Below are 21721 nucleotides of genomic sequence, written 5' to 3'. Positions count from 1 at the left end.
CACATGTCTTTTTTGAATGTTAGGATGGCTGGACATTACCCTGGTGTTTATGTTTGTGTAAGAAGAAAATCCAACAAGGCAGTGTGTTATTCAAATTTCTAAATGCAAAAGTGTCCTGGTAAAATGATTTACTCCTTGCCAACCACTTAACCTCTAAAGTACATGCTCCAAAATGTGTTTTATTTTAAGCTATTTTAAATGACTTAGCAAAGATTAAATATGTTTATTTATAGTTGCAGACAGACATGTGACATTTATAAGTTACTGCAAAAAAGCGTGAGATTTTAGTTGATTTTTTGTGGGTTTTTTTGAGAGTCTGATTTGCTGAAAAACATATTTGCTATGCAAAAGAGGTTAGGGGAAGGGGAAAATCCCAGCTGAACAACTCCACAAGCAATGTTACAGTTTGGCTCCAGCTCAGATGAGGCATATGAGTCATAATCCCCACTGCGGTGTCCAATGCTGCATTAAAGCAAACAGAGGGACTATCACAGGGCGTGGCATGGTCATAACAGCAGTTGTAGATAACATGTTATTGCTTGTGAGGGCAGAGATGAGATTAAAGGCAAAGTGCAGAAGATTGAGCCAGCAAAGGGTGTGATCGGTAATTCATTTTAACCCTTGGGTGATTTCCATGGTAATATTGCTCATTGACACATCTGAAACTGTCACTTTTAGAGAAGCAACTGTAAGTAAAGCTGTTCCATTAATCACAGAAGAAAATCACAGTCTCCTCTAATAAGAGGAGTTTGAGGCATGTCTCTTTGTTTGAGTGTACACGCAGGAGCAGGTTTATAAGGATTAAATGCAACATGCCCGAGTCAGGCAGATCTGAATGAGTGAAACCTTTTTCAGAGCATAATCCTGTTATCTACCGCTGAAGCCTCGAAAGGTAAAAATAGACAATATAGATCCATGGAGAACGCATGTTTTCCTTTTCTAGTTAAGGCCATCTACCATCTGTTTGTAGGTATGTGCCCATCAGTTGTAGTCATGAATTGTTTGCTGCCACGTGACCCTCTGCTGGGTTTAAAAGCTTAGAACCAAAAGAGAAGGACACACTACACAATTCCCCACTGGCTACTGTCTGAAACACACATTAAAAAGTCTGGGTAAGTTACTGCAAATAGTCATTATGGTTTATGTTCTTGGCAATGCATTTTGCTGTTGTAAATGCAGACTTACCAACCAAACCTTTTTGGTGTGTAGGTGCTGTATCCTAAAGCATGTCGGACACCGAAGAGGCCACGTATGAGTGAGTACTCAGTTTGTTTCAACAGAGAGAAGAACCAAGCCAACAAAAGCATTGTCCACACTAAAGGTATCAATTTAGACAAAATCTTAATCTTGTCTTTTTTCTTTTTCCAGAGGTAAGCATACGTCAGGGTTGTCAGTTCACTGAGCCCACGTACGAGCCAGATAAGTCTTCACATTTGACACTGAAGTGAATTTTACAGACAGCATATTCTGGCAGCCGCATGTGTAAAATGTGGTGCTCCTTCCACCTGAAGCAATAAAAGAAAAGAGCTTGGATTGTAATGTAGGAATTTATATTTAAAATGCTTTGAATGATTTGGAATTGTTATTTTTGTTAAAGGTGTGTTGTGGCGAAATGAAAATTTCCTAGTTTAACAATGCAATCCATCCGTGTAAAACATAGCAAGTTGGCTTATAACTGCCTCAGAATTAGGTGACTGCTGTTTCTGTCACTTTGTCTCGTGATTTACACACTTAGGCGTTGTACTTTAAGACCCAATGTCACTGAGCTCCATCTGCAATTCTATTGGTTTTACTGTGCAGTTTTCAGTATTTTAATCCACTTTGCACCACTGCAGAAGCAGCTGCTTAAGCTTTGCTGCCTGACTTTTCTGCCCTTTCAGTGAGCCTGCTTTGTCTGCAACTAGTTATCATCCCAGGAGATGTGCTCTTTAATTTCTAAGGGAGTATAAGGTCACCATGAAATGGAGAAATAATCATAGCTCTATATCTGTCTGTATGGGGCGCTGCCTGTGCAGCCTGACCGCTCTTGAAACTAAGCAGCACCTGTCTCCCCTCTTGTGTGGAGTACAGTCACTGTTACTGAGCAATGTAGGTCACTCAGTGTTCTCCATGGAGGACCTTAGGGAAGTTGGAGCTGAGGCACAATACCTACTTTCATTTTTAGCCTTTAGAGGTCCTCCTAAATGCAGGTTGGCTTATCTTCTTTGCAATGAAAAGAGGTTTAGTTTCTGTGACTGGAGAGGCTTAATGTCTGAGGTAATTTTTCCCAAACAGGGGCTTAATGAGGATACCTGAAAAAACATGGCACTGAACATTAACTCTCAAAGGGACTGGAAAAGCTGCAGGCAAAAACACAAAAATGTTATCCTACTTACAGTGCTTTGCAAAAGTATTGATAGACTTGGCGGGGGGTTTCAACACAACACAAAGTAGCACAAAATTGTAAAGTGGAAGCAAAATGGTAAATGGTTTAAATTTTTTTACAAAAAGAAACCTGAAAAGTGCTGTGTATTATTGCGTTACTGACCAAACAGTATCATGACGATCAAGAAGGAAAACAGACAAGTCAAGGTTAAAGAAATGGACACGTTTTAGAATATAAAATTATGAAAATCTCTATGTCCCCATCTACCCATGAAGGAACAAAGTAAAACAAACTATTTAAACAGAGAATTAAATGGAAAAAAAATGTTGCAAATTGAAAACTAATTTACAGGATAAAATTAAAGTTTAACAGTTTACATTGAAGTAACTAATCCCTACATTATGCTTAGGCTCTTTCACGTAGTCTCTCCATTTAGGCTTATTTTCTGTTAAGTCTGCAGTGTTATTGAGGTTTTACAGTACATGGTGTACACTCTTTTTATTGTGTGATTTTCATGACAAAACTATAATGTTTTTTTTTTCGACAGTGAGGTAGATAAAGACAAAATGCAAGTCAAAGTTATTTTATGCCAAATTCCATTTCTTTTTTTTTTTGGATCACATACTTGGGTTGAGAAAGTTCAGATTATCTTTCAAAATAATCTAAAGATGCATTTGCAGAACTTTAACAGACAAAAGCATGCATAGCTCATGTGTCTCCTGTCAATCAGCACTGACAGGTGATAATAAGCACTGAAGGACTATTAGCTGACTCAATCTGCAACAGTATCTCCCTGAGGGGTCTCCAACTTTGTTGTTATTGACAACCAGCGTGTATCGTAAGTTACGGGACAACATGCATGGGTTACGTGTATGTCCTAGGTATGACTTGATAAACTGTATTTGCATCGAGTCTGACTTACTGCTAATTCAATGTTTCAACAGACAATGCAGAGGAACATGGGGGAGGTACAGGTAAGCCTTTCACAGAAGACAAATCGTTTTTGCTACTTTTTATGCTTAAACTATGAGTTTTTCCTTTTATGGATCTTACTTTGTTTTATCAAATTTCTAATAAACAGAGGATTCAAAGCCCAAGCTAAAGTAAGTGTGGAGTTTATTAAACAGTTACAGAATCTTGAAAAAGTATTTATTCCCCTGAATTTGTCCACATTTTGTCATATCACAACTTTAAAATTTATTTTTGAGGGATTTAATGTCTTGGATAAGCACAAATGAACAAATAATTGTAAAATGAAAAGTAAAATGATACATGGCTTTCATTTTTTATTACAAAAATAAATGTGAAAGGTGTGGTATACATTTGTCACATCAAAGCTTTATAGAGCTTGCCTTATAGCTGCAGGGTTTTTGGTCCAGGCATTTGCCAGCTTTGTGCATGAAGAGACTAGGTTTTGCACATTATTCTTGCTAAACTCAATCGGACGTACTTTCAAGTATTGCCACAAATTTGTGCAATTCTAACAAAAGAATAAGCTTTGATCTAAGCATTCTATTTTAGCTCTGGCTGTCCTGCTCAAATGTTATCCTCCACCCAGGTGTCAAGTCTTTTACAGCCTCTAACAAGTCGATGTTTTCTTTACCGGATTGGTCTGTTTTTAGCTGTATTCATCTTCCCGTTAACTGGATTAGTACAATTCATTACACACTTTTGCAATTTATGTTTCTAAAAAATTTGAAATGTATCCTTCCAATTCCCAATTGTGCACTACTTTGTATTGGTCTATCACATAAATTCCCCCAAAAAATAGGTTTTTTGACATTTAATGTGACAAAACGTGGAAACTTCAAAGGGGTATGAATACTTCTCCATGGCACTGAACAATACAGTTCCCAGTAAGAGACATACTGAGATTAGATTATTGTATTTTCCAATGTCCCTCTCAGGGTGGCTTTTGTGCCTGGCTTGGCCCCTCCTAAGATCCCAGAGGGTGAAAAAGTAGACTTTGATGTGAGTTAATCTCAGAACTGAGCAAATCTGCACCTGACAGCTGTTTTGGGTTTGGATAGGTTTTCTGCTAATATTTCATCCCTTAATTCCAGGACATTCACAGGAAGCGTATGGAAAAGGACCTGACTGAGCTGCACACGCTGATTGAAGCTCACTTTGAGAAGCGGAAGAAGGAGGAGGAGGAGTTGATTATGCTCACTGACCGCATTGTATGGTTTTTCATCTTCTCTTAAGCAAAGCAAAGTTCCATGCAGTATTTTATGGTTTTAAATGTAAAGGATTTCTCCTGATCGTTTAGGTCTGCCTTTTTGTTTTTCCCAGGAAAAACGCAGGTCTGAGAGAGCAGAGCAGATGAAGATCAGATCTGGGAGAGAACGAGAGCGGCAGAGCAAAATAGCTGTGAGTGGAGGCTAAAGCCATTTCCAGGCCTCAAAAGCTGTCAGCCACTGATGAAGTTTAGCAAGTAATAACAGTTTACTTGAAATATATTTAGCTAAAAATGCAAATCATAGATCAGAGGTCTTGTTTTCTTTTAACAATAAGGAAGAGAAAGCAAGAAAAGAGGAAGAAGAAGCTAAAAAGAAGGCAGATGATGATGCAAGGAAGAAGATGATTTTGTCCAACCTGAGTTTCACTGGATACAAGGTAGTAAATCTGCCAACTGTGGAAAATTTGTTTTTCTAGATGTCCAACATGCTGTCTGGGGAAAATACTTTACTATTGATGATCTATTGATTTCCAGCAAACACAGCCTGGAACTAAAAGACAAACAGAAAGAGAAAAGAAGAGGAAGATCCTAATTGATCGCCGCAAGGAGCTGAACATCGATCAGCTAAAGGAGGACAAACTGAGGTAAAGGGATCCTACTAATGGCTAAATCCCTTGTCAAACAAGGAAATAACAATTTATATTCCAATTTAAAATAAATAATCTCATTCAAAATATTTTGTCTGTCTTTATACAGAGAGAAAGCAAAAGAGCTGTGGGACTGGATGCGGCAGCTTGAGGCAGAGAAATATGAACTTCAGTTTCAGTACACAAAGCAAAAATATGAGGTAAAAATGTTGAAATTCTAGTTGTCATTGTGTCCGTGGAAGGTTTGCATTTTAGGATAACGAGCATAGAGAAAAGGCTTTTAGGAACACTTACAGAAGCTCTGTACAGCTTAGCAAAACCACATTCTCTGTTGTCACAAATGGAGCTCAGCCAGAGATCACGAGTAGACAAACCAGCTTAATTGGAAATTTGCAGCAAGAACATAGATATAGGGGACCTCTTTCAACGTTGAAAGAGGTCCCCTATATCCGAAAGATGTCCCCTATAAAGAAAAATAGCATTTTTGAACAACAGTTTGTTCTTCAAAAATAATAACCAGGAAGGAATTTGCTATAAATTGTAATTAATTGACTGTGTTTTTGCACAGATTACGGTGCTCAGGAATCGCGTCAGCGATCATCAGAAAATGTAAGTCTATTCTGCTGTACTTTTTGGAGGCAAAATAAAGAAATAACGGCACATCACTACTATAATAATTACATAAATATTTCATTGGTATACAAACAAAAATGGGAGCAATGGAAGACAAAAAAACTTATTTTTCAGTTTAATGTGAAAGACCAACACAAAGTAGCACACAACTGTGAAGTGAAAGGAAAATGACCAAATGCAAATCTGAAAAATGTGATATGCAGTGGATGCTTTGCAGAACCACCTTTCTCTGTAATTAGAGTCATGCTGAAAAGGAGAATCTCCATCGCCATTTCACATCTTTTACAGCTTCTCATACAGGTTCTTTTCCAGGACTTGGTTAGTATTTAGTTCCATTCCCATTTATTATCTAACTATACAGACTTCTACATAATCTATGTGGCTTGTGGCAAACCTTATCGTTTTCTTTCCATTATAGTTTTATTTATGTCTGTGCTGTGCACAGCTAATAGTTGTCCTGTTAACAGAGTCCCCCACAAGAGCTCTGGATCTCTGTAGTTCCTCCAGGATTGTCATGGGCTTCTTGGTTGTTCCCTGGGTTGGCACTATCCTCCCCCTTAATTAGGTGACTTCTGAAGGCTTCTGAAGGTAACTGCCACTGCCTTTTATTTGGGATATCTTAATGAAGGGGCTGAATAGGAATATGCACCACACTTTTCTGATGTGCAAAGCCAAATACAATGTCAGATTTTTATTTGTACATTCATTTTTCTTGCACTTTTGTAATTCACAATTATACAAAACTTTGTGTTGATCTACCACATACAATCCAAATTAAGTACCGGTACATTGAATTCTGTGGTTCTAAATTGATAAAAAGCGAAAAGGTTCACTTGGTAAACATACAACAATGTAAGTAACAGATTCAGGCCTCAATGTTTCTGTTCACACTCAGTCAAACATAATGACTGTGCAAAAAAAGAGTGAGCAAAAGTATTTGACCAATCAGCAGGTAGATGTTTCCAAACCATGCATTTAAATTTAGACTCAGGGGATAAAATGGGGCCTAAAATGGAAGCCCAACAACTAAAAGGGCTTATTATTTTAGCTGTTATGTCACATTATCTCTGCTCATGTAGCTAATAATTAAACAGAGCCCAGTCACAGCTGCTGCCTCTTAAATCGTGTATTATTTGTGCAGGGCTACTGAACGTTACAATTCAAACAGGGTCAAATGGGGTCTTTATTTGTATGAATTTGGTAATCTATCTATAATTAACACAAAACTCCTGTTAATCCCAATAAGTTTCAGAGAAATATTACATTTTGCAAATATAAAACTCACCACTTCTTACAGAACAGGTGAGATTGTCATATCCTGGATGACTAAGAATCTATGCCAGTGTTTCACACAAGAAGCAGCAAAGAACATTGTAAATGAACATGTAGAGGTGGATACAAATCTCCATTCATTGTACCTGATTGCATAAAAGCTAGTTTTAACACTGCAGCACAACTAGCTGTTACAGGAAGTTAGAAAAATAGTGAGAAAAGTAGCAGTTCATAACTCCCACGAACCATTTTGCTAAAGTCTATGGGATGTTTTAGCATCAAGTTGCCAAACTTTGTCACATGGGAGCGTTACAGGTATAATCAAGTCACAACTCAACTTACACTCACATGGAATAGCACACTGAACAGAGGTTCAAATTAATGATAAAACTTATAGAAAACTCCAAAAAGCTGTGACAATTGTCCATCAAGTTTTTCTTTCAAAATATTTGTTTTACAAAGTTGTCTGTAATTAAAATATTTTGAAAAACTTTTGGTTTGACAAATATTAGATAGAAATTTGTAAATTAGATTTTTAAAAAGCAGCAATGTAATTAATGATTAGGAAAGTTATCCTGAATTAAAAAAAATATTGCTCTTGTATGTCTGTCTTCAGAATATAAATATATACAGCCATTACACTAAAAACAACGTTTTGAACATAAAGTAATAAAAGAACATTTGTCTAAAGAAAAAAATTAAGTTAGGTTTCAATCCTTTTTTACAGAAGACAGGAGATTGAAATTCATTCTTTCCTTTTATATTCTTGTCTTTTTACAAGTTTCACTTTACTACTATCTTAGAGCCCTCTTCTATATTATCTGCAACAGATATCAACCTTGGGGAGGGTAGATTTTCTGCCAAAGTTGAATTCTCGTCATGCAACTTTTTTTGTGCAGTGACTCCTTTTATGTAAAACTGTTTGTTCATGAGTTTTTTATGTTGCTGTTGTTGCTTAAATATTGATGATGAACAGCCACCATGTCAAAGGTTCATTCAGCTATGACTCCTTGTTTGCCACTCCTATTATCAAGGCCATGCAAAGTGATAGCATTCTGTCAGTGTTGTGTGCACAGGAAATATTTCACATCTGAATGAATTGCTTATAAATTTAGAACTGTATTTGCTCACATCCTTAGCTGAAAAATATTCTCCCACACCGTTTTAGGGAGTTCTCCAGCAGGTTTTGTTTTTTGTTGTTGTTGCTGCTGTTACTCATATTTTCCTTTAAATGTTTGCTTAAAGTTTAAATTTTTACAAAAAAAAAAAAAAAAAACGGAGCTTTGAAAGTTCACATTGAACAACATCATATCTACTTTTAAAAAGATGTTGGTGGTAGTATCATGCTTTTTTTCCAATGGAACAAGAGGTCGAGTGAAATCATAACCGTTCTACATTCCAGGTTTGACCTGACAACTTTAGGTGTCTGACAGTAAGGAGTAGATAAATAGCGAAGTTTATTTGTATTGCACCATTCATATACAGGGCAACGGAAAGTGCTTTACAGAAAGAACAGAGTAAAAGATGTTAACATAAAAACGACAATCATATAAAAGAAAGAATATGTGGGATGCTTGTAGACTCCTACCAAAGAACACTGAAGGTTGAAATTGATGGCATGCACATTTAGGCAACTGTATTATTACCGCTTTTTTATTTATTTATTTTCCCTTTGACAAAGTTGTTTGTTTTTCACTTGAATTGTACAGGATATACAGCCTGTCACATTACATGTGGAAAAGGTTTTGAAATGATTTATCATGGTCTTGCCAAAAACCTCACTGTTTTACCAGGGGAGTGTAGACTTTATTAGCCTAATGGTTGTGATTTCAGGATGAACTTACAGATTCCCCCTTAGTTCCCCAAAAACACATCATGTTATTTCCAAATGTCCAGGGTTTCTAACTTTGAGCACAAAGGTGTGTGAAATAAAAGATGAGTGCACTTGCTCAAAATGTTTGGCAAACAATCTTTCTATATAACAATAAATTCTGGAACACAATTTAAATATAAAATACACTGTTTATTTGCATTAATGACATTGCAAAAAATCTCAAACATCAGAGTAAAAAGACAAGTCACCCTAGAGCCACGTTTCCTAGACTGATACCAATTACATTTCAATGTTCTTTACGTGGACAAATGTTGTGGTTTGTGTGCCATCTGCATTGGCAAATCTCTGCTGACTTCAACTATTCTCAGCTCAAAGGGCAGTCGGAGCAAGCGAGGCCTGAGGAAGTAACATCTGACATCTGCTGCAAACACTGGCAACATCAGCTGTTCTAACAAAAAGTCACAATAAATTTGTAACTGTTTGTAAACATCTGAACAGGCTAGATCAAAATCAGATTTCTGAAAATTAAAAACATTGTACTGTATGCCAGGTTTTGTTTTGGAAAGGGTAAACAGAAAATGGTTCAACTAGGTTTGGTCATCAGTGGTTATTGAACTCTGTAAGAATAATTCTTTTGGATGGAATGAATAAAAATAATGTTATTTCAAAAAATCGAAGGGTGAGATGTGTTTGTTTTTAACCTAGGCAACTTATACATGAGCTTTATAAACTGGTTATAATGACTTGCACTACAAACCCAACCAGGCTTAAAGTGTCTCCCTGCTAGTTTCTATGAATGACATCATGCAATCACATAAATCCTTGAGTTTTTAAATTGCATTATTTCGTTCAAACTGTAGCTGACCAAAAAGAGCATAATTCAGCAAAAATGAAGCTGCATTTTATATATAATTCCTCGAAGAGAAAATTAAGCAAATCACAAGGGTGGGGCAGGAGGAAGGATTTGGTAATCTGCCCAGACGCTTTTCAAACTCTGCTGCCAAAATTTAGAGGAAATGACAGGGTGTGAAAAGATTTGAAAAATATTTATTTTGCAGAAACTATTGCAAAATAATAATTAGCTTTTAACTTTCTAAATAAATATTAGTCTCTTTTGCCAAATATATAGTAAAACTCTGACAGTAAAATAGTAAATGTATGGATTGCACATGTGGGAATATGGCCAGATGAAAAGAAAAAGAACCTAAAAAACATCAGTGTTTAAGACAATATCATTTATAAATGTATGTTTTCTCACCATTTTACACATTCAAAATCCATTTTCTAGCATTGCTACATTATACTAAAACATATCACAGTGCAAAAATAAGATCTTGCAGTGTTATGTCAAAAAAGAAAGAAATTTCAAAACACGATTTACATTAAAAGACGTTTGAGTGTTAAAACAATAAAAGCTAATTTGCAGTAAGGAATTTTATTGCTGCCATGTCTGATCTTCACCTTCACCTTTTATTCCTACGTTAAAGCATGATCTTGAAGCATATGCACAGGGCAGGAATGCTTTATACAAAGCTTATGAATAATTATCTCTGTGATGTATGAGGAGATGATGCTCTGCCTCGATGACTCTGGGTCCTGTGGATGTCCAGATGTCGTGCAGGTAAGTTACTTACGTGGGGGGGAGCCTTCAGCTGATCTGTTAAATTGTTGTGTTAATCCACAACTTGGAGGGATCTGTGTGCTGCCATGGTGGTGTCATTCACAAACAAAGACTTGTTCATCCCTTGCTGCAGTAAAAAAAAGTCACATAAGTGTTACTGAGATAATTAAAGAAGACACACATTGTAAAACTTGTAAACTAATAATTGTTCTGCTAAAGTAAAAATCTTAACAATATACATTTAAGTGGAAATTTCAGGCTGTCCTACACAATCTAAGTCTAATTTGTGATTTACTAAACCTGACCTACTGGATTCCACACCATTATCACTTTAATTTATTTGCTCACTTCTAATTTCACGAGATCACTGGCTAAACCTTTCCTTCTGCTTCTCACAAATTCCAGAGTAAGGTGAGGACTTCTCTATCTGATGTAAGTTATGCACTGAGAGGACACACCCAAAGACATGCAAGTTTTGACTTTCAGCTCACCTTTTTTAAGAAGCCTTGAAGCTCTTTATCTGACCAGATTTTGACCAGAAGAACTGCAGCAGCTTTGCTTGATTTGGGGAAATACCTAAAAAAGAAAAAGAAAATTCCAAACATATTAGTCAAATCTCCATGGGAACTTGTTGTGTTTTACAAACAAGCCCAACCGAATTCAGAATGACTCATACTAAAGAGAGATTGTTTTAGGCGCATGCGGGAATAGTTTTTCTATAGTCATGTGACCTTACATGTTTTGGGAGATGCTGTTCAGGGATTGAATCAGGTTGCTGCTTAAATAGCTCTTAGCCAAGTCAAGGTTCTTCAGAACCAGGCAGCTGGCAGCCTGGCAGGCTATGGCAAGCGTATCATCGGACTCGTTTGCTCCACTTGTTCCTTCTTTGAGGAGATCCAGCAGCTGTGGGAGGGCATTACGGCCTAAAGTAACAAGGCCAATAAAACACATTTAGTGTTGAACACAAGTAAACACTTCTAAAGCTACACACACTTGTTCAGGATATCAGGTTTCAAGGACACAAATATTTACAGGACTTCACCAAGGTAACCTTACATACACATCATGTTTCTGTTTTGATTTGTTTCTTACCAACAACATTGTGCAGATTTGGGTTCTTGATCAAATTTCCCACCAAAGCCAATGTAGTCCTTTGCAAGTTGACTTTCTTTGAGTTTAAGGAGGGAGTGATGAACTTCATGCCATTTAATTTCTGCACAATGATCTGACTTATTACACTAGATACCTACAGAAACACAAAAGCACACCTGTTCATACACATATAACTTGTTAAAATCAATCTGCAATATGACCCTTTTTATAAAAAGATCAGAATGTGAGGCTAAAAGTGTGAAAAACATGAAATCACATTAAAAGACTAAATGCTACTGAAAATTATATCAAAACAAGACAGAAAAATGTTCAAACACAGAAATGCCATGCCAGTTGGGAAAGAATTATTGTCAGTGACAAGTCTGGAGACTGGCAAATTTTACACCTCCTTTTCTGCAGAGCCGTAGTATTGGCCAGAACAGGAATATGGACTTAACATTTAACAATATCTTGTGGTTTTTATTGTGACAATGATAAAAGTGACAAAAAATCTTTAATAGAGAATTATCAGAGCATTTTGCAGTAGATCTGTTGGTGCATAGCTCATATTTCTTTTCTGTTCAGACAGAAAGACAATATCCTTGAATCCCTTATAACTCTTCACATTGTCTTGACCAACCCCTTTTGGCTCTGGCTGAATGTGCGTCTTTACCAATTTGAACCATAATTGACACATATATACGTTTAAATTATTTTGTAATAGAGAGATTTTGTTTTCCATATTTGGAATTTTTATTTGGGAAAACTACCTCCAAAATAATACCTTCCTCATTATCAACACTTCAGTTGGATTTTGTTACACACGGTGTAAATGGTTACCCGAGTGAATATAACTTACAACGCCATCACGCGCAGTGAGGTTGTGCAGTGTTCCACAGCAGGCTTCCAGCAGCTCTTGTCGCTTACTCAAGCAAAGCAGAGATAGGTAATCCTGCAGCATTTTAGAGTGGATCAAATGGCCGACCCCTTTAGGGTGCGGATCCTCAATGACTGCAAAGTCAAAGGGAGGCTACATGAAAAAAAAGAACACGTCACTTTTGATGAGGCATTTAAAAAAGTTTGGAAAACACTATAGTGGTGATCCTGTTATAATATAACACAAACCAAAATCCTTTTTCCGTTTACTGCATTTTACATTGTATAACTGGCCGTGCATATTTAATCCTCAGAGACTAGGTGGCAAAGATTCAACACAAAATGAAAAAATGTTCTTAATTTCAGATTATGTCTAGACAAACCGCCAGGTATGTGTTGGTTTTGGTTAGGAGTCAGAAAGTCTTCTCTGAGTTGTGATCTGGTGAAACTGTCTTGACTCACCTCCATCTGTGGGGGTTTGGTTTGTGAGCTGAAGCAGCCAACAGCGCTGGCGTTGTTTTGACTGATGCTCCTGGTCGGAGGCTTCGCCAAGGCATTTATGTTGGTGAACAGACTTGGAACCTCATCCTCCAGCTGGAAGGTCAGATTGTGCAGGATGCACACACAGTTTTCTAAAGACTACAAACACATACAAAAAATACACACACACAAACACACACAACATCAGGAAATATATGAGTTATTGTAACATATACGCAATGAGATAGAAATCTCATACAGAAGTCTCAATTAAAGATTTTTTTTTTAATTTTGCATCTTTTGTCTTGTTTGAAAATAGTAACAAACATCTGTTTTCACTTTTTTACCTCATCATTTGTTTTTTCCTCTTTCACACAGTTTCCGATGTAAGCGGCTAAAGAGTCGACCAGACCTTGACGTTTTCTCATCATCTGTCTGCTGCTCTCCTTTGCACTGCTGAGGTTTCTGTTGAAATTAAAGCCCAAGATATGAATAAATGTCTAATGATGAAACAGTCTTATTTAAAAGATGACAATCCAACACATGGATTCCAATTCCAGGAATATACAACAATAGAAACATAAATATGTCAATATTTACCTAAATACCCTTCAGTATTTGACAGTTTTATGTTATTGGATTGATGTGAATCATTTGCCACCAAATGTGCCTTGCAGAGCAGGCACATTGCTAGACCACACTGGGTGTTTGAACAGGACTACAATAGGGGACATGGCTCATTTCAGAGCAGCCACGGAGCCAACCATAGAGTGGGAACCTGGTGTGTGTGTGCACGCAGTAACAGGTGGAAGCAGAGCGGCTTTACCCTGGCTGAAGCTAGCGGTAAAACCTGAATATTGACTCAGAATGGGCCAATTGTAGGTTACAGCTAATCACTTATTCATCCAGCAAGACATGAGGTGAAGTTTTACTTATGAGCATCATCATAGAGTCATCATGACAGAGAGCAGAGGGACTTTCACTTGAGCTACAGTTAAAGTCAAATGGCCTGGCCATGAGAGCAAACAGTAGAAACCCTCTCACTGAGCTGTTGCATCATGATGGTCCTTTAGTTTATTCATAAAAAAAACATTTAATTCTAAAGGTAGCTAAACACATTATAAAGTCCTGCAGATCACTACATTGCATCTCACAGCTGCAGCCAGGATAGTCCAGTTCTACATGTCGAAAGAAAAAAATGTTGGTCAGTAAACCAGGAAAATATAAAGTGGTGCTGGCAAGACATAGTAGTAAGTGCAATAGTTAGCCATCCTCTTCTCTTTCATATCTTCTGTACTGATTCCAAACATACAGCTCTGGCTTGTTAAAGGCGCAGTATTAATAAGAAAGAAATCATAGCAATTAATCTCAAGTGCACAATTAATTAGTTAACTGTTTTATTTTTCTAAATGATACCTGTAATATGTAATATTACATAAACTAAACTAATTAAACAAGGATGCAGGTACACAGGTTTACATAATTGAATACATACATTCCACTGTATCTATACATTTATTAATAACTGTAATATTAATACTGAAACAGGTCAAAATATGAGAGTCCAAGAAAGATCCAGGATGAGCCTCTATGAAATATCTTCAACACCTTCTTCTCTTCTGTGCTTAATAGTAAAGACTGCACTAATGGCTCACTTGCTCAGTGGAGAACAACACACTGTGTTGAAAAATTATTTATTATTTTTGGCAAGCCAAATGAAAATTGTTTCTTCAAAACTGGAATGAAGGGTTGGAGTGACGGCAGTAAAACATAACAGGTTCATGAAAGATGGAACAGATTTAAAGAATCGATGTTAATCAAAAATCTCTCAGCATAATTCAAATAAATAAATGTGTTTTTAGGATCTTACACTACAGTTTAAAAAAGCAACTTTATATCAGTTTCCTTTTCTGAAATGTAATAAATGATGACCATGACGCCTCAGGAGTGGAACAATTTGATGAGAGTGTAACATTTAAGTATGTCATTTACATAAATGAGAAAAGAAGCACATTATTAAAAATAATTACGTTTAAGACCTCAACTCGGGACGTTGTGGGTCAGTGGGCAAAGTACTTGGAAGTCCTCCTCAATCCCACCGGCACGTCTTCCACTAAGGAAGCAGAGCCTGGGGACCTTGGTGCGGGCTCTCCAATCTCTGGTGCTGAGGTCACCGAGGTGATTAAAAAGCTCCTTGGTGGTAAGGCCCAGGGGTGGATGAGATTCGCCTTGAGTACCTTAAGGCTCTGGATGTTGAAGGGTTGTGTTGGTTAACGCGACTCTGCAGCATCGCGTGGATATCGGGGGCAGTTCCACTGGATTGGCAGTCTGGGATGGTGGTCCCTCTATTCAAAAAGGGGGACCGTAGAGTGTGTTCCAACTATAGGGGAGTTACATTCTTAAGCCTCCCTGGTAAGGTCTATTCGGGGGTTCTGGAGAGGAGGGTCCGTCGGATAGTCGAACCTCGGATTCAGGAAGGGCAATGTGGTTTTTGTCCAGGCCGTGGAACACTGGACCAGCTCTACACACTCAGCAGGGTCCTGGAGGGTTCATGGGAGTTCGCCCAACCAGTCTACATGTGCTTTGTGGACTCGGAGAAGGCGTTCAACCGTGTCCCTCTGGGAATCTTGTGGGAGGTACTCCGGGAGTATGGGGTACCAGGCCCTTTGATACGGCTGTTAGGTTCCTGTACGACCAGTGTCAGCTTGGTCCGCATTGCCGGCAGTAAGTCGGACTCATTTCCGGTGAGGGTTGGATTCCGCCAAGGTTGCCCTTTGTCACCGATTCTCTTCATTACTTTTATGGACAGAATTTCTAGACGCATCCAAGGTGTTGGAGGGATCCGTTTTGGTGGCCATAGGATTGCGTCTCTGCAATTTGCGGATGATGTGGTCCTATTGGCTTTATCAGCTCGTGATCTACAGTTCTTACTGGTGTCTCACCGAGTGTGAAGCAGCCGGGATGAGAATCAGTGCCTCCAAGTAGGAAGCCATGGTCTTAAGCCGGAAAAGGGTGCCTTCCCTGGGTTGGGGGGGGAGGTCTTGCCTCAAGTGGAGGAGTTAAGTATCTTGGGGTCTTGTTCACGAATGAGGGAGAAATGGAGCGGGAAATCGATAGACGTATTGGTGCTGCGTCAGTTGTGATGCGGGTGCTGGACCGGTCTGTCGTGGTGAAGAGAGAGCTGAGTCAAAAAGCGAAGCTCTGGATTTACCGGTCAATCTGCGTTCCTACCCTCATATATGGTCATGAGCTTTGGGTCATGACCAAAAGAACGAGATCACGGATACAAGCGGCTGAAATGAGTTTCCTCCGCAGGGTGTCTGGGCTCTCCCTTAGAGATAGGGTGAGAAGCTCGGTCATTCGGGAGGGACTCAGAGTAGAGCCGCTGCTTCTTCACGTCGAGAGGAGCCAATTGAGGTGGCTCAGGCATCTGGTTAGGATTCCTCCTGGATGCCTCCCTGTTGAGGTGGTCTGGGCACGTCCCACCGGGAGGAGGCCCAGAGGAAGACCCAGGACATGCTGGAGGGACTATGTTTTTCTGGGAACGCCTTGGGATTCCCCCGGACAAATGGAGATAATCTTTTAATTCCTTTACTTTCTGTTAGATTTAAAACAATTTGCTTTTATAATAGAACTTGCAGCACATTTATTTTTCTCTTTCTTGTTTTAAAGCACTTGGTAGATATGACCTCAATGAAAACTGAATTGGTGTTTGCACTCTGATAAGTGCATCTCTATTTTCAATCTATATAAATCAGCCCTATAGGGGGAAAAAGGTCATAAACAAAGCAAATTTTTACTATCTGCTTTGAACATGTTTTAAATGTTAGTATTGTGGTGGAAATCCAGAAGAAGACTTAAAAACATCTTCTGAGAAGTGATGAAAACACAGTAAAATGATATTAAGCACTAAGCTGGATTCTTTAACTCACCGAAGACATCCTGTAGCATGAAAGAAGATATCAGGATCCTTGGCTGTATCGCTGGGGCTTGTCATGTAAGGCAGGATCACACGCTCTGTTAGGACAGACAGAGCGTTCTTGAGCAGATCCGGCTTCAGGTTGTCTGCAGAGGACAAATTCCACAAAAGACCTGGAGAAGAAACATAATTAATTATTCATTCAGAATTTAACAGTTAAAACATATCTTTCTTAGGTATGAGCACACTAGTTATCATTTTTAACATGAGACAAAACCAAACAGATTTTGTACTTGAAGCACCACCATTAATTCACAAAGCACCAGAACTCAACAGTATTATGTAACACCCAGACAAGCCTGTCTGTCCGACTTGTTCGTTTGGTTTATTGTGTGCATGCCCCCATACATATATACGGTTTACATTTCAGAGCTCTACTGTGTACCTGTCAGCTGTTTGTCCAGTTCTACAGAGTCCGAATCTTTGAGCTGAGCAACAGCCTCAGGGATGCCGTTGCAGCGATGGATCTCTTCTTTGTTTGTGTCGTTTTTAAAGGAAAGATTTCGTAGGGCAGCTGAGGCCGTGAGTTTGACCTGTGTGTTGGGGCTGTGCAGCAGACCCACGAGAGGGAGGATACCTTTCAGCTTTAAGACCTGCCAGACATTAAGGGTCATGGTTAACAAAGATACTGAACACTGTTTCGTTAAAATATTAGGTTATTAAACAATGCCTTTGTTTGAAATATGGTGATGCTAAAAATACATTTTTTAATAAAAACAACTTAGATGCTGTTAATTTTTCTCCCTTCTCTCAGCTGAAGTAGCATATCCTGTGCTGGATTCAAATTACCTAACAGAGCACAAGAGACTCCCAGGAGTTAACTTTCATTCTCATGAGCCTAACATTTTGTATTCACTCCCTCCACTCAAGATAAAGTGATCACTTCTTTTGCTTCAAATTTAATTCATTTCTCAATAAACATTGCATGTGTTACTTTGCCTCCAGGCACCTGGAGAGACACGTCACTTTTGTTGCATTTCTGCAACTTGGAAATCTAAAGCTAGTTTTGTTACGACAGGATCCTTAAATGCTTCCGATCTAAAATTATGTAAGAAACTACTTGATTATGTCCTGCTAATTAACCAAATACAGGCTGAAAATTTAATTAGTAAAGCAAGTCATAATAGGGGGATTCATAACACATAAGAGTTTAAGCCCCCTATTGGAGTCCTTGTTGGTTTGCAGTTCTCTTAGTACACACATTTAAAACAATGTCAAATGTTAAATCCTGAAGGCTAATTCATACAAACCCAAATCTAAGGATAAATAAGATTATCTTGAATAACCTCCAAAAGTATTGAAAACGTTTTTAAAAATCCACACTTAAATAGGGAGAACATACAAACGTCACACAGAAAGCCCCTGCTAGAATGAGATTTGAATCAGGACTTGCATTCTTCCTCTGAAGCTAAAGCACTAATCACCAAAAAACAATAAAGCGAAATCTGTGGTAGACTCCTGATCAATTTGCAGTGAGCACACATTGCATCCCTTTTAATTTGGCAGGATTACTTAAGAAATATTTCTCTTCAAACAGATGTTTCTATAACATTTACAGTGCATCATGAGAATACAGCGTTGTAACCAGAATAAGTTAAGGCACCTCTTCTTTTGCTTTGTTGCTAATGAAAGTGTTCTGCTGAATATAAGAAGCCCCATGGTTTTGGTAATTCTCATCATCACTGGAAAGAAACTGCACAGCCTCCTTCATAGTGATGTCATCACTTAAAATGTTTCCATTTGTTCTGAAAAAGGAAAAATGCATTTAGTGTATCTCATAAACAACCTGCAAACAAAATTTTGTTTGTTTATCCACTTTTTTACTATGGGAAATTAGGTAATTACATGGCATTTGGTATTTTCTGACTCACCCCGAGTTTATTTTGGTCTTGGATGAAGAATCAGTGACGGTGTGCTCTGTGAACGTCCTGCCCATGTCAAGTTGATTGCTTCTGTACTGGTTGTGTTTTTGTGTCGGACCCGAGCCATTTACGGCATACATATTGTGTGGTTGGGAGACGCCCCTCGTTAGAAAGTAACTGTTGGTGCTGTGCTGCTTGATGTAGGTGTTCCTGTTGCCCCGCTGTTCTGCGGTGAGTTTTCTCGGCTGTGGGATGGATGGCTGTGGGACTCTGTTGGTCCATGCCAGTCCAGGCTCGCTGCGACTGGTGTTAGCACGTCCCAGAGCTACAGAACCGCCACCAGCGCTGTAATTTCTCTCATAGTGATACCCTGAACTCAAAGTCTTTTTCTTCACAGTGGATCTTGCTTTGCTGATTATGTGAGAATTATTTAGGCTTTTGTCTGTGGTGAACTGCAAGCAATAAGACACAATAAAAAACTAATTGTGAAAGATCCTCAATGTCTAAGCCATAGTGGTTAAATGCTTGGCTGTATTTGTGTGAAATGCTTTAAAATGTTTTTTTTTAAAGAAGAAAAAATCTAAAACAAGTTCTCAAATTTAACAGGAGGGGCAGTACATTTTGAGCTGTACTTTCTTGACTGTTTCCTCTAAGAACATATCTAAAAAGTGAGATGAATGCAGGGATTTGCACTGGCTAAGAAATTAAATACATAAATAAAATCCTGAATAATCAGTTTTACGTTTAACAACATCCTAATGGTTAAAAAGGTCCAGAAAACCTGACTATACTTTTAAGTAATTTAGCCAACCACAAAACATGCGCGGAGATAACTGCATGTAAAGTGGGTGTTATTTCAGATAATAAACACTGGGATTTTCACTTTCTTTCAGTGAGAGTTTGAAAAAACATCTAAGCATTACTCTTAATGATATGATCTATGGAGTACTAAAGTCAACAATCAGTTAAAAAAAAAAAAAACAATTTGGGTATTTTGTCAGCTCTGTAAGATAAACTCATTAAAATTTTCAAATCTATTAAAACTATCACTGCACTTGATTTAAACAAAGAAGGAAGGGAAAACTCACACTTTTCAAGAAGCCATTGCTGAGGAAGATGCTTCCATTAGATGTGTTCGACTGTGCTTTCGCGCCATCTACAAACACAGAGTCGTACGCAGGGCCTGGGGAGAGATGTTAGGGGTTATTAGCTGGTGTCATGTGCATAGAAAACACACCTCTTTTATAACCAGTGATTTATATCTTTGCCTGTGGGAAAACAAGAAACTGCTTCAGATCTGTCACAGCACCTCTGATATTCAGCCTATCCCTTGAAGCATTGATTGCTATTTGATGTATCACTGTAGAACCAGTACCGATCGGAGGTCGAAGAGAACAAACAACTGAAGATTGAAATTACAGCATAAATAATGTGTTTGGACTCTCATTTTCTTTAGAACTGCATGCATATAACAATAAACCCACATTTTGATGACAACCACAATTCCTACTGTTAGTATTATTGTTATAAATTAGAAGAATGGTTTTACAGAAGACTTGGTGACTGTATAGACTGTACGGCATTGGTAACCAAACACCATGCTGTTGTCAACTAAATCTATTCACTCAGTTGGTTATTATTTTAAGGTTATAGACTGTTCTCACATATGTTTCCTCACTTTTAATCTCCAAGACCAATGAGAAAAAAAAAAAGCACCTAAGTGTATTCTCCTTGTTGGCATGGTTGTGATTCAGAAAGGAGAAAGGCTTGGAACAATAAGTTAAACATTGATGCACTGTACTCAGTCAAAAATGTTGTGGCAGCATTTAAAAAGTGAGAATGTATTAGTTTATTAAAACCAAGAATGAGAATACACATCATATGAGAATGACATGTAAATCATTAGCTTTCTTCTTTATTCATTAGCTATAATTAATCAGTCTTAGTACTAAATACCAAGCTCAAAAAGTAGGTTTTCACTCTCTCTGTAGACCTAATCATTGGTAAACCATTACCTATTTCCTGTAAATGTTTTAACCTGAAGGTAAGCAACATATCTCATTCTTTTCTTTTCTTTTTTTTTTTTTTTGACAAGAGGGCAAGAAAATACCGCCTGGGTTCACATTGGATAGCTATAGGTTTTATGAGGGGGTCATAAATGAAATGACTAATTTGTAAGCCTTTCTCTGTACTTTTTCTGCACCATAAAATGCCTAAAGTGTGAAACTTTAATACAGATTTATTTAACACGGCTTCCATATAATTTTACAGCGTCCTGCTGAAGGGTGTGTACAGTAAAATAAAGACCTTCTTACTTGTTGGGGACATAGAAGTAGATCCGCTCCTGCTGGACTGCCTCGACTTAATCCTCCTGACACTTTGCACTTGCTCCCTGACGCGCTGCTGTCCGGATCCGTACTGATTCACTGACGGCAGAGCCAGCGACGTGTCTTCCACGTTCCTGATGGAAATCGCCGATTTCAGCGGATCCGCTTTCAACATTTTGATCAGCCTTGAGAGGGCGAAAACAACATCCGAAGAAGGTGGACGCCGAAAGAGACCTGACTGTGTGAAGAAAAGCTCACCTTTCTCTGCTCTACCCTTCCCTGCGCGACGAAACCGCGCCCACATGCAAACACTATATACCTGTAAGAATGGACTCTTACTTTTCCCTACAGGCTAGACGTGACCTACCTTTTTTCTCCATTACATGAGCAGATTCAAGGAAGCACATTTCCTGCTTAAAGTAAAACTGACGTGTAACTTTGAATCGGTAATAAAATCAATGCGCTGGTGATTATATCTACAAATAACTTTATTTAAACCAGGTGCTTTTTAAAACGTTCAGTAATTCAATTCAAAAAGTAAACCGCATAAAACT

The 21721-nt window shown here is 38.2% G+C and overlaps 2 protein-coding genes and 1 long non-coding RNA gene across 6 annotated transcripts; 2 read left to right on the top strand and 1 right to left on the bottom strand.

The window, feature by feature from the left end:
* Positions 1–1047: 1047 nt before the first annotated feature.
* Positions 1048–9602, top strand: tnnt2b (troponin T type 2b (cardiac)). 3 transcript variants are annotated; one of them, XM_047348429.1, is made up of 12 exons: positions 1048–1112; positions 1210–1255; positions 3308–3339; positions 3447–3468; positions 4273–4336; positions 4429–4545; positions 4658–4735; positions 4880–4981; positions 5079–5188; positions 5301–5391; positions 5760–5800; positions 9299–9602. In XM_047348429.1, the coding sequence occupies exons 2-12, from the start codon at positions 1227–1229 to the stop codon at positions 9336–9338; spliced, it is 726 nt and encodes a 241-aa protein (XP_047204385.1). In that variant the 5' UTR covers positions 1048–1112; positions 1210–1226; the 3' UTR covers positions 9339–9602. The 3 variants fall into 3 exon arrangements, with proteins under 3 accessions (XP_047204385.1, XP_047204383.1, XP_047204382.1); XM_047348427.1 differs by having other exon boundaries at positions 1097–1112; positions 1210–1321; positions 3310–3339; positions 6292–9602; XM_047348426.1 differs by lacking the exon at positions 1048–1112 and having other exon boundaries at positions 1210–1321; positions 3310–3339.
* On the bottom strand, positions 9099–21492 carry LOC124857239 (plakophilin-1-like). Its single transcript, XM_047348425.1, has 13 exons — positions 21156–21492; positions 19929–20023; positions 18850–19292; positions 18582–18723; positions 17364–17571; positions 16932–17091; positions 13347–13464; positions 12982–13158; positions 12503–12673; positions 11644–11797; positions 11288–11474; positions 11043–11127; positions 9099–10678 (listed from the first exon to the last, which is right to left on the bottom strand). The coding sequence occupies exons 1-13, from the start codon at positions 21469–21471 to the stop codon at positions 10604–10606; spliced, it is 2331 nt and encodes a 776-aa protein (XP_047204381.1). The 5' UTR covers positions 21472–21492; the 3' UTR covers positions 9099–10603.
* LOC124857241 lies at positions 11460–14042 on the top strand. Of its 2 annotated transcripts, none has more exons than XR_007035549.1 (3): positions 11460–11597; positions 13016–13120; positions 13378–14042. It is a non-coding gene; the product is annotated as an uncharacterized LOC124857241 (long non-coding RNA). The 2 variants fall into 2 exon arrangements; XR_007035548.1 differs by having other exon boundaries at positions 11465–11597; positions 12930–13120.
* Positions 21493–21721: the final 229 nt, after the last annotated feature.

The sequence above is a fragment of the Girardinichthys multiradiatus genome, chromosome 20 (assembly GCF_021462225.1).
Source record: "Girardinichthys multiradiatus isolate DD_20200921_A chromosome 20, DD_fGirMul_XY1, whole genome shotgun sequence".
Lineage (NCBI taxonomy): Eukaryota > Metazoa > Chordata > Actinopteri > Cyprinodontiformes > Goodeidae > Girardinichthys > Girardinichthys multiradiatus.
Note: the sequence above shows the minus strand (reverse complement) of the source record. Positions and strands in the feature narration are given on the sequence as shown.